We start from the raw sequence: 12,312 nt of genomic DNA, 5'->3' as shown, positions 1-12,312 counted from the left end.
ACTTCGCATTGGGCACTGAGAGGCACATCTCACTGCTGGTCACTGACTGGATGTATGTGTGTCAAGCAAACCAGGCCTGGAACCTTTGACCGAGCCAGTCTTCTCCCACCAGTCCAGTCCAGTCCAGTCCAATCTGAATCCTGAACGCTCCAGTGTTTTTCTTCCCTTTCACTTCTGCATCTGTTTCCGTCGTCTGTTTCTGCTGTGTACCCTTTCCATCTTTTTTCCCCATCCCTTCCCCTCCTCCCCTCCCCGTCTCCTCCTTCACCAACCAGACCCGACCCACGTACCGCCTATTTTCCTATCGAGAGCAACCTCATTTGCGTCTACGAGGTCTCATTAACTCCTTTCCCAAGACCACGGAGCACGTTGCCTATTTCTCGATCGCCGCCCCTCCCCCCTCGCTCTTCCTCGGAGTCGCCTCCCTACCACGCCGTCCAACCCCACCTTGGCCGAAACGGGACGGGACACCATCGACGACAACCACACCGACAAATTTTGAGCCATCTACGCCCCTCTTTCCCCCTTTCTGCAGGCAGTCATCGACCTCGGAAACTATCCATCGCTCCGGTCCACCGCGAGATACTAAAACCCACCCCTCGGCCACTGCGACTCTGCGATAGCAACGTCCTCCCGTTGCCAAACGCCCATCCGCCGCCTCTCTCTCTCTCGTTCCCGATCCTCACCCGACGACCCCGATTACCCCGTCGCCGGAATCTTACCTTGCCGTCGTCTTATTCCAAGGAGCGCCCCAACATATGGTCGCGACTCTTCAATCCTTCGGCGGATTCTCAGGGTAGCTCTTCGCTCGGTCCATATCCATACCATCACGAAGGGCATGTCAACGGCCTTTTCGTTTTAACTTGAGCTGGTTCTGTTCAGCTTCAAACTTGGTTATTCGCCGCACGAATCACACAGCAACAGCTTCACTCCCAAAATGGCCGACCCCTTCGCGCCCCGGTCTATGAAGCGCAAGAACGTCAAGGGCCTCGCCCTGACGCCTGCTGCACCGAAACCCCCACCGACCGCCGAAACCAGCAGACATGGCTATGATCCCCGCGACAAAGATAGCGGGGAGCAGTCAGCACAGTTGGAGATTGGCATCGAGTACAAGCTGGACTTGCGGCCGGAGGACTTGGAGATCTTGAAGGAGCTTGGATCCGGAAATGGAGGCACTGTTAGCAAGGTCAAGCACGTGTTGACTGGGACTGTCATGGCTCGCAAGGTAAGTCATCACTTGGACAGGAATGCAGCAGCCCGTATTGATCGACGCCTCTAGGTCATCCACGTGGAAGCCAAGAAGGAGATGCGCAAGCGCATTGTCCGCGAACTTCAAATTATGCACGGCTGCTCATCCGAGTACATCGTAAATTTCTACGGCGCATTTCTGAACCCTCACAACGATGTCATCATGTGCATGGAGTATATGGATGTCGGGTATGTTATAGTCCTTGGTAGGGCGGAGGATGCATGCTAATTCAGCACAGCGCGCTAGACCGGGTATCCAAGGTCTTCGGCCCAGTCCGAGTAGACGTTCTTGGCAAGATTGCTGTGGCCACCCTCGGCGGCTTGACCTACCTGTACTCCAAGCATCACATCATGCACCGAGACATCAAGCCGTCAAACATCCTGGTGAACTCTAGAGGAAGTATCAAGCTGTGCGATTTCGGTGTGTCTGGAGAACTTATCAACTCCGTTGCAGACACATTCGTTGGAACATCGACATACATGGCTCCTGAGCGAATTCAAGGCGAGAAGTACACTGTCAAATCCGATGTGTGGAGTTTTGGTCTGAGTATCATGGAGCTTGCCATCGGCAAGTTCCCATTCAACGCGAGCGAGCAGCTTTCCGACGGCGAGTGCGCCCCAGCTGGCATTCTGGATCTGTTACAGCAGATTGTACACGAACCCGCGCCCAAGCTACCCAAGAGCGATGCTTTCCCCTCCATCCTGGAGGATATGATTCAGAAGTGTCTTTTCAAGAACCCCGACGAGCGACCTACCCCTCAGGAACTTTTTGTAAGTCCAGCCCTTGGCTGACGTGGGCTTTTCCAGCTAATCGCCATATGTGCTAGGACCGGGATCCTTTTGTTCAAGCTGCCAAGAGAACCCCCGTAGACTTGAGGGAATGGGCTGTTGGTTTGATGGAGAGGGACAACAGAAAGTCTCACCTTGCGCCCCAGCTTTCTCCCGCGACTCGAGACCTCCTGAATTCCAGTGACTCCCCGACATATCAAGGCGGATCTACAAACGACCGCTCGCTTGACACGCCGACGTCAGGGGAGATTCCCATCGCGGGAGCTGGTATCATCTCTCCGCGCGAACCTGCCACCCACTCCAATCGCTCCCCCACAAGAAACGGCATCAACGCCATCAGCAGCCGACAACAGGCAGCTGGTCACCCCGGGATGGGACAGCGGATTGTTACGACCAATTCGATCCCCAAGGTCGGCGAATACCCCAACAGTGCTGGCCCTGTAAGCGCCAATGCTGCATCTTTCAGCCTTCCTGTTCGTCCTGCGCCTGGTGGTCCGCTGCCGCCAGCCCCTCCTCGGAAGGGCACCCCAGATGAGACCAGGAGAGAGAGCAGAAGACAAGCCACATTCGGCATGCCGCCAGCACCCCGAAGCTACGCGAGCGATGTGTATAACGGCACTTCCAACTAGGCACAGGGAGGCTTCAATTACACTCGCGGCGCTCGGCCACGGGTACCCCAAGCGAAAGCACAGCATACCAGAGCGCCAAACCGTGTTGTTTCGCTACAACAATTAGAAGCGTCTGTTGGCCAAGGTCCGAAGTCCTGCAGCATGCCCATGCAAACGGCCTTCCGACCAGCATCTGAAGATCAGGTCGAACGACCCCTCGCCTCAGCTCCAATCTACCCTTCTCAACGCCTCCCACAGAATGGTGTTAGAGGTCGCAGGACGTCGCGTGTAGACAACGTCATCGGCCTGGAAGATCCATTTATTTAAGGTCGCGACATACCTCACCGGTCTTGGTCTGGGCGAAACCAAGGATTTTCCTGTCTTTCTCTGCATCACTAGGCGCATGTATGATATCATCCTCTTGCAAACTCGAACGTCTGTTGTAAGACGCCCGACGATTCAGCCTTTTTAGAAAGCTTGGACAGAGCGGCGTCGACCAACCGTGACCAGGACGGGAGAGGTTTTGTCAAAGTCCCACGTAGGGAATCATGTATGTAGCAAGCTTGGAGGAAGGGTTTTCATTGTGGGCGTACATGCTATCTAGACAAAGTCACAAATGCTTGAGCAGTCCTGTGCCTGAATTACATTGACGTGATACCACCGTGTCCTTGGTAGCCCTTACCAACAACAGGCTTCATGATGCGGCCGAGATCTGTTCTGTGGACGGCTAGGTCACTATGCGGCCCCAGTCTCTCTACTGTAGAATCCGTGCTCCAGAATAGGAATCAATTCATCCAGGCGCCGTATTACGAGGTCGGTATGCTCGTGGTCCACCAGATGCACGTTCACGTCGTTTGCGAGGAGCACTGTCGCCGCACCCGCTCTTCGGCCAGCCGTCATGTCGTCGATTGAGTCTCCTACCATGATGAGCTCAGTCGCATCGCCCTGCGCTACTTGGCCATCAGCCCCGATCGGTGTCTCTTGGACCAGCCCCCAGCTTTTGGCGATGTGCAGGATACCGGCAGGGTCGGGCTTTGGCGGACGAAAATCGCGAGTGATGATTGGCTCAAAGAGGGAGCCTTCCAGGAACTTGCCGAGGAGGTGGGCAACGGGCGTATCGAAGTTGCGGGTGCAGATGCCCTTCCGGACACCACGGCTGTCGAGGTAAGACATCAGCTCAACGAGGCCGGGCTGGGCGACCTGCGACGCCATGGCAGTCCTCTCGATCTGTCGGATGGACTCCATTGCCGTTTCTTGGGCCTCTGGGGTCGGGAGAGCGTAAATGTGGTCGAGGATGTCGACGGATTTTGTGATCTTGAGGGCATCACGCATTTCTTTGAACATGTATGTTTGAGGTTCACTAATGTTGTCAGTAAAGCTCATGTCTAGCATGGTAGATGATGATCTCATTGGCCAATGAAGTCGCCGTTGAATCCATTGCTTATCAAGTGCGAAAGCCAAGATTGACGTCCTGTCTCGTGACACGCCGATAAAAGGTTGAGATGAGTTTTGCGATCCAAATGAAAAACGGAAGGAGAACACGAGCGATGAGAGTTTCCCAAGTTCCGTACCATAGCGTTCCGTCAACGTCAAAGACGATGCCTTTCAACCGAGGGGCGTTTGAGTTGGCCGCGGCTCCATCCTTCAACGGGGCGAACCGGCGGGGTGTAACAGTAGCCATTCTGGAGATGAACCTCTTCATAGGAAATTCGTGTAACACCGATGGCTTGAGAGCTTCATGAGAGGGCCGCGGCGGCAAAAACAGTTGTTAAAGTTGTCTGCCGGCAACGTAAGGATGTCTTGAGAATGAGTGAGTTGTTTAGTCAATCTGGAATAGCCAGCAACTTAGACATGGATGTTGGAGTCATTGTACCGCAGCTAAGATACCTTAGGTCAGGAAGCTTAGCTCAAAGTAGAGAGGTGCCTGGGCTTGCCTAATGTCACGACTCGTCGACGCCACACCCACTTCCCACACACAAGAGTGGGAACACAGTGCCGCATGATTGAGATGTTCGCGTATTCTCCAGACATCTGCACTGGGCAGGTGACATGGGTCGTTGGGCTTCTGAGTGGTCGACGCGACATGCTCCAGCCTTTAAGGTCACGGCGGGTAGGAAGAGCTGCAGCTAAAGGACCGCCTGCCTTAGCTGTTGCTTTCCTTCAGGTTCCAGACCAGACCCTACCAGACCTGACCAGTGTCGCGGATGCTCGGCCGTCGAGTTGTTTAATAGTTGCCTTTGCAGTTGGCAGTAGGCTGGAAGCTGACGGCGAATTTGGCGGAAGCTGCTGTCTTGTCTTAGTGAGCCGTGTGCGCGTCTCTGCCTATTCCTCTCATATTTTGCGTGCCGATATACCTACCGGCTAAGAACGCCACCCTTCCAGCTTGTTTACGCTCCTACCATTCCAGAGGCAAGGGAAAGGATTATTTGCCGAGCGACATCTTGCGCAGCTCCAACGAAGCTCGTCTGGGCGCAACAAAACTCCACGACTGCTCCAACACGGCTGGGCATTTGGGTGGTGCGCCAACACCCAACCGTGATGAGCTCGTCGGCCACAAATCAATGGCCTCCTAGGCGGCCTTCCAAGCGGAGCGTGAGTACATCTTCTGTCGCTGGCCCTTGACCGGGTCCTCGAGGTCTGCAGCTGACGATGCGCCACCGTTACAGAAGCTTCGAAACGGCACCTTCATTGTTCCCGGCACCGGCGAACGCAGTCGCCGCCAATTCTCTCTCCGTGGTTCGAGCATCGAAATCCCTTCTCCTGAAGTCGACGGCTACCGATCTCTCCTGACCGCCGAGACGACGGGTGAATCTTTCAATGTCGTCAAACACAATATCAAGACCACCGCCTCCCGCTTCTGGGACTGGCTGCTGTCACCGGCGGGCAAGGGAGTGGTGAAATGCTCCGTCGCATATCTCCTCGCCAGTCTTGCAACCTTCCTTGCACCGATATCGACGTTTCTAGGCAAGCCTGATGGAAAACACGTTGTCGCGACTCTGACGGTCTATTTCCACGCCAGTCGGACGTGGGGTTCCATGGTCGAGGCCGCAGCCATCGCCACTATTGCCGTCTTGTACGCCGAGGTCGTCTCCGTCATCTCCATGCTCTTCTCCGTCCTCGTCGGAGGGAAGCTCGGTCTCATCCCGTTGTCGCATGTCCTCATCCTCACCTTCTGCATCGGCGGCGGTCTTGGCTTTGTTGGTTGGGTCAAGCAGAGGCTCAACAATCCGCTGGTCAATGTCGGCTGTACCCTTGCATCTATCGCCATTATCGCCGTTATCACCAGAGAAGAGGCAATTCATGAGGGGCATTTCTCTGAGGCCAAGATAGTCCAGGTTCTTAAGATGTTGGTCATGGGCATCACCATCGCCGTGGCGGTCAACCTATTGCTTTGGAGAGTCTCGGCGAGAGCTTTGTTGCGCACCTCCTTGAACGCCGGTGCCGTATCCCTCGCAGACATGCTCGCCATGATCACTCGCGGCTTCTTGAATGGCTCTGAGAACGAGATCATGTCCGGGGACTTCGCCTTCGTCGTGAGGCAGTACAAGGCTACTCATGCTAAGATGACGAAGAGCCTTAGGGAGTCCAAGTTTGAGCATTGGGTTTTGGGCCGCGAGAAGGTGTACGACCTGGAGAAGGCTTTAGTCAAGTCGCTCGAGTCACTGTCGCAGGCTATCGGGGGCTTGAGAAGTGCTGCTAACACGCAGTTCAGTCTCCTAAAGGAGCTGCCTCAAGATCCCATGGCTGGACAGCTCTCTCCCGGCAGCACGGTCTTCTCCCCCACACTTTCTCGTGCCATGTCACAGTATCTGAAGGGTTCCCGAGACAGATTTGCTACCTTGGCATCTATCGATGAGGATGAGGAATTCGAGGACGAGATTGACGACCACCCCAGCCCTGAAGCGACACCAGATGGGCCGCCACCACCCCTCCCTCCATTCAAGTCACCAAGCGAGATCTTCGAACTCTTCATAGCGCTGTTGGGTCCTTCTATGAAGTCGCTGGCATACACGCTTTCAGAGATCCTCAGAGAGCAGGCTTTCGGTGCTGGTGCGGACTCTAAGATCACTGTCAACCCACACTTTAAGCACAGTTTGCAGGACGCCATGACATTGTACAACCACGCGAGGACCAACGCGCTCCAAGAACTGTACACTAGTATTGAGCTCGGGCGGTCGAGATCGGAGAAGATCCAGGCAGATATTGAAGAGGTCGCGGCTGCTTGCGGACATTTTAGTTTCAGCTTGCAACACGTTGCCGAAGATATCGATGCCTACTTGACAGCGCTCGAGGAGCTGAAGTACCACAGGGAGTTGGGCTCTCGCAGCTGGGACTGGCTCAAGCCATGGAAGTATTGGAACACCCCCTCGCCACCAAGAGAACCAGACCCGAACAACCTTGATGCTGAGCGCCTGCTGCATCAGCCAATGGATGCGACTGAGCAGCCTGTCCGGCCCCTCAGGAAATCTGCCGTGCCTAGAGGCATTCCGGATACCATGATCAAAAGGAGAGACACGTTCAGCTGGGACGCTGCTCCGAATGCGAGTACGATCCTACGTCTGCTTTCGCAGGTGATTCTCAAATTTCTCAGGGTCTTGTCCCGTGATGACAGTAAGTTGACTAAATAATACACGGAAGACAGCCCGTTGCTAACATGTCTTTAAGTTCGCTTTGGTGTCAAGGTTGGCTTCGGTGCCGCCCTCTGGGCAGCTTGTGCTTTCCTTCCGGCAACCAAAGATGTATATCGACACTGGCGAGGCGAGTGGGGTCTGTTGTCTTTCATGATTGTTGCGTCAATGACGGTAGGCGCTGCCAACACTACCGGCACTGCCAGGTTCATCGGCACTATCGCTGGAGTAGTATTCGCGATGACGGCCTGGGCAATTAGTCAAGGTAACGGTGTTATCCTTGCATTCTTCGGCTGGATGGTGAGCTTTTTCTGCTTCTACATGATGTTGGTGAAGAACAACGCCCCCTTCGGTAGAATCACGATTCTGGCCTGGAACGTCACAGTCCTCTATGCATACTCGCTCTCACAGAAGGTGGAGGACGATGATGACGATGAAGGTGGCGCCAACCCTTTAATGTTTGAGATTTGCTACCACAGATTTGTCGCTGTCACCCTTGGTATCTTGTGGGGTATCATTGTGTGTCGTGCGATCTGGCCCATCTCAGGCAGGAAGAAATTCAAGGAGGGTCTCTCTGTGCTCTACCTTCAGTTGGGACTTATCTGGAAGAGAGGGCCGCTAGCCATCTTGCTCCGAAGCGACAACACGAGGTCTTACATGAGGGCTGGAGAAGAGCAAGCTCTGCAACGTTATGGTAAGAAGTCTGTATTCACAACGGTTAACTGCAGCTGACGAAACCACAGCGTCTAAACTTGAGGCTCTGCGTAACGCCGCGAAGAGTGAATTTGAGCTTCGAGGCCCGTTTCCCGATGCGGCCTATGCCCGCATCATGTCGTCTACCAGCAAGATTCTCGATGGCTTCCATGCCATGAGACTGGTCACTTCAAGACGCGGCCAACTGTCGGATGGCGAGAAAGCATTGCTCGAATACACGGCCCCAGAGCGCGCCCAACTTTGCGACCGTATCTGCCACGTGTTCCAGGTGCTCGCCAGCTCAATCATGTTGGAGTATCCGCTCACTGACGCCATTCCATCGGTGGTCGGCAACAAGGACCGGCTGCTGGGCAAAATCTACCAGTTCAGAAAAGAGCATCATCCATCCACGCAGCCTTCCACTCCAGGGGCGGAACCAAATGGCAATGGAAACAGTAATGGGAGCAGCAACGGCAACAGTAAGGACGACATCGTTGTTGAAGAGAAGGACTATGCGTTGCTGTACGCGTACACCTTGGTCACGGCTCAGGTCGCCCAGGAGTTGGAATACGTACAAAGAGAAGTTGAGAACCTTTTTGGTGTACTGAACACCGAGGCACTTTTGCTGCAGTAAGCAAGCGGCAAGGGATAGAGATACATCGGCCAAACGAACACATACGAGGTCGGGATTCGGACGTGGGAAACAAAAAAGGGGTGACTGATTGAGTAGCATTGCTTGGTTGGCGTTGGGTCTTTACAATCATCACATCGAATACCTCAGATCGGCTCACGACTCTCACTTTGGATAACAGCATCAAGAGCACGGGATACAGATATTATATACAAGTAGTCATTGAACAGCATTATACCCTTCTTTGAGAAATGCGGTCATATTGAGATTTAACAAAGGCATAGTGACAACCAACCCATTCAGCCTATTACATGCAAACACGGCGGTAAAGCTGAACGAAGTGGTCGTTGGTTTCTGCGGTGTGAGCTGAAAGTTATCAATTCGGGATCTACATGCTATGCTTGAACACAGAGCTCTACACCCATGCACATCCTCAGCGAGATGTGACTTGCTCCCTCTTATGAAAAGGTCTTTGTTATATGCGCATTTCAGTCCCTTCCCGTGATAAGCTGTACTCATCACATGAAAGTTTGGGAATCAAGGGTAATAGTGCAAATTTCTCGAACACAGGGAGGCTACTACAGTTGACCTTTCTCTTCGTTTCTAGAGCCATATGACGGTTTGCTGGTATGTTTGTTCACTTTTGGTGCTATTGTTCGTTGTTTTCGCACATGAAATTGACTTATCAAACTGGAGCACTGAGGAAATGGCTATTGATGTCTTCTTCTAAACCGATTATCTTGTTTATGTATTGATTCCCTTGTCTTGGACGACCATGGAAAGCTCGTTAACTAACATGGTACTCGCTTATTCGGTGGCCGTCATATTGTGAGCAAGTTGATGAAAACACCGGACAATCATTTCATGAAACATAGCACTCATCATAAAGCAGAGCCATATGCCTCCCTTGCAATCTTACTGCCGCCGCAACTGCTCACTCTACTCCGGAGTGAATACCCAGTAAACCTCCACAAACTGGACGTGGCTGGGCGCAAGAGATAGAAGAAGCAATCATTAATTTGAGTTACCGTGGTATTGCGCACACCCAATATTGATCGCACACGCCGCCTGCAGAAGGTTTTTACCTTGAGAATGATTTTGAAGCAATTTCTCTAAATCGAGCGTATGCTCGCATCCGACTCATCAACGTCCGCGATAGCGACCCTTGTGCGCAAAGGATCCTCAGAGCAGCCAGTGATTCTTATGTGAGGCTCTTGGCGGTGTTCTAACGATACGGTCAATCTCAGCCAAGGGTCTGTGAGAGCATGTAGCATCCCACCGGCGGTGTATCAGATTTTTGAAGATACAGGCCATCGTCGGATGCGGGTAGCGTACCCAGCACAGGCTGAAAAGCTCGCTATAATTCATCAAGGTGAATGAAATTAATGAGGATCTCCCTTAGGACCTCATCTATCTGTGTCTTCGGATCACAACTCTATCCTTTTGACAGCTATCTGCCATTCCGATATGGGCTAGTTGATGGGCAACCACGGGGGTTTTCGAGATGATCGATGGTCTAGCCAAACTTCAAAACTGCAAAGCGCTGGCCAAGCGAAATCCAGAGACTCGGTATTTTCTGCCCACGACCCCTACTCAGCCTTTTTCAGCTTTCACGGCCTCATGTAGTGCATACCCCTCAGCGTTACGTGGCACTCGCCCAAATTCTCGTCGTTCAATTCGAGCCAACGCTCGTTCCCGTACAACACAAGACCTTCAGCTTGCGGGCGGTTGTTGATGAGCCCCCTAGAAAGGGTATGCGACGCTTCTCTTGGAGTTTCGAGAGGCGGCATCCGCCGGCAAGATCACTAAACCTCCACTCGTCCGACGCAACTTAAGCTTCGCGAGATTGCTCGGTCTTGGGTCTTGGCCAGACTGGGCTTTTTTTTCGGACAGGATTTCGGGAAGGGGTGTGATGTTTTTTTTTTTTTTTTTTTTTTTTTTTTCCAATTTGCCGTATATCGCAACTGCCGCCTACGCCAGGCCACCTGCAGCACCGGCGTTTTGAAAACACCACATCGCCGAATAGACGCAAATGCCGCAGGAGATCTCGTCCGCTGACATATTCGCCGACGTGTCCGAGAGGCCGGCAGGCGGCGTCCGGCGCTTACTCTGGCTCGAGGGTTTCTTGGAATAGCATACGATATAGGTCCAACTAATCTCCACCCCGGCGTAAGTTTTTGCTGTGGGCAGGTGAATGCAATTTCGAATTACGCTTTCATGAAGTCGATGTCTAAACGCCAACTGCATCGCCCGTTTTCTTGGCAACAAAGGGCTTGTCCGAGATGTTCGCATTCGGGGTCTCAAGCTATTATTGACCGCCGTGGATTCCGCGCAATGCAGTCAACCACGGGAGAGAGAGAGAGAGAGAGAGAGAGAGAGAAAGATCCACAGCTATCCATAGTAACGGAAAGTACCAACTCTGTTCATCCAACATTCGCGCGCGCTAATAATGTTCTGCCCATCAGAGCCAAGCTGGACACGTTGTTGCATTGGATGACAGGGGCGTGCTGAAATCACGAAGAAAAATGTCTGCTTTCAACCTTCAACATCTCTCATGCTCGTTCGGGATGCCAAATCAGATACTCGGAACGACCGAGTCGCTTTCCGAGAGCAACTGAAGGAGCAAAGAGACTGTTCCGACGTAACATACGTCAGTTACAAACCTGGCGTCATATGTCATCTCTGTTTATAACTTTCAACGCTCCGTTCAACGTCATCCTACCCGCTTCACGTCATATTCAGACCATAATTACGCACAAAGAGGAGATCTCCCTGAGTCGGGAACTCACCGGTTTCCACGGTGGATCTGTCTCTCTATCTCGCAGGACGCAAAGACGCTATCACCAACTTAAAAACGTGGGCACGTTGCTTTTGCATGCTGCAGTGAACACCCTCGAATAGCAAGGTTGACTGACTTGTTAGCACTCCTACAGAACATGACTAAGGTGTCGATGCCAGGTGCTCCCTGATTCCTCACAGCTTCCAGAAGCCCAACTTTGCCTGCCGCACACAACTCTGCTCGTCCTTTTTCTCGGCGGAACCATGACGCAAACCCTTGGCAGCGAAAGGACCAATCTCTCACCGCGGCACGGCAGGGACATCGTCTGCTTCCGACTCAGTCGACCGGCTGCTGCAACTGCCTTGCTACGGCTGTTGTTGCTGCTACTGCGTCCGTTTTCCCGGCGGTGTCCCTGTCCCCGCATCCGATGATGCTTCTACGGAACGTTTCCCGACCTTCTCGAAGCCCACAAGTCTTCGCACCCGACCCGTGCCAAGACCGGGAACCCTCCGTCCCGCCCAGCGTCTTTTCTGTGACGAACCTCTTGCACCACGGCGGCTCGCTGCTCGTCATGGCACGATGACTGGTTTCCCACTCTCTCTCCCACGCGCTTTCCCACTCCCTGAGCACTGGGCGCCCGCTGCGCTACCTCATGCTTGATCTCCAGTATGACAACCCCCTTCCGAAGCTAGGGCCCTGAATGGAAGCTCTAATGGAAGAACCTTCACAACCATTGTTACCCTCGTTGTTGTTCGACTTACTCGTTCTAGGGGCGTGGACGAAAACTCTCACGAACTGGCTAGCTCCCAGGTCCGACGATAACAGCATATCCCTTCTGATGAATGATTACCCAGGGCCGTCTGTCAGACGAGCTTGGAGGGTAGGTATAGATCTTTAGGTCATCCAACGTCGACCTGGCTCCCTGACCGCTGATCG

General features: G+C 53.3%; 3 protein-coding genes across 3 annotated transcripts; 2 read left to right on the top strand and 1 right to left on the bottom strand.

The window, feature by feature from the left end:
* Positions 1–937: 937 nt before the first annotated feature.
* GCG54_00011351 (Dual specificity protein kinase FUZ7) lies at positions 938–2,666 on the top strand (the record flags this gene model as incomplete). The annotated part of the gene is made up of 4 exons (XM_045411256.1): positions 938–1,225; positions 1,280–1,437; positions 1,488–2,019; positions 2,076–2,666. The coding sequence occupies 4 exons, from the start codon at positions 938–940 to the stop codon at positions 2,664–2,666; spliced, it is 1,569 nt and encodes a 522-aa protein (XP_045268314.1).
* Positions 2,667–3,380: 714 nt separating this feature from the next.
* GCG54_00011350 (putative uncharacterized hydrolase) lies at positions 3,381–4,347 on the bottom strand (the record flags this gene model as incomplete). Its single annotated transcript, XM_045411255.1, has 2 exons — positions 3,381–4,005; positions 4,217–4,347. The coding sequence occupies 2 exons, from the start codon at positions 4,345–4,347 to the stop codon at positions 3,381–3,383; spliced, it is 756 nt and encodes a 251-aa protein (XP_045268313.1).
* An 836-nt stretch (positions 4,348–5,183) lies between these two features.
* GCG54_00011349 (uncharacterized protein) lies at positions 5,184–8,600 on the top strand (the record flags this gene model as incomplete). Its single annotated transcript, XM_045411254.1, has 4 exons — positions 5,184–5,237; positions 5,312–7,256; positions 7,311–7,967; positions 8,017–8,600. 4 exons carry the CDS (start codon positions 5,184–5,186, stop codon positions 8,598–8,600), a joined length of 3,240 nt encoding a protein of 1,079 aa, XP_045268312.1.
* Between the last annotated feature and the right edge of the window lie 3,712 nt (positions 8,601–12,312).

The sequence above is a fragment of the Colletotrichum gloeosporioides genome (assembly GCF_011800055.1).
Source record: "Colletotrichum gloeosporioides strain Lc1 chromosome Unknown consensus_17, whole genome shotgun sequence".
NCBI lineage: Eukaryota > Fungi > Ascomycota > Sordariomycetes > Glomerellales > Glomerellaceae > Colletotrichum > Colletotrichum gloeosporioides.
The sequence above is the reverse complement of the archived record's forward strand: the minus strand, read 5'-3'. Positions and strand labels throughout refer to the sequence as shown.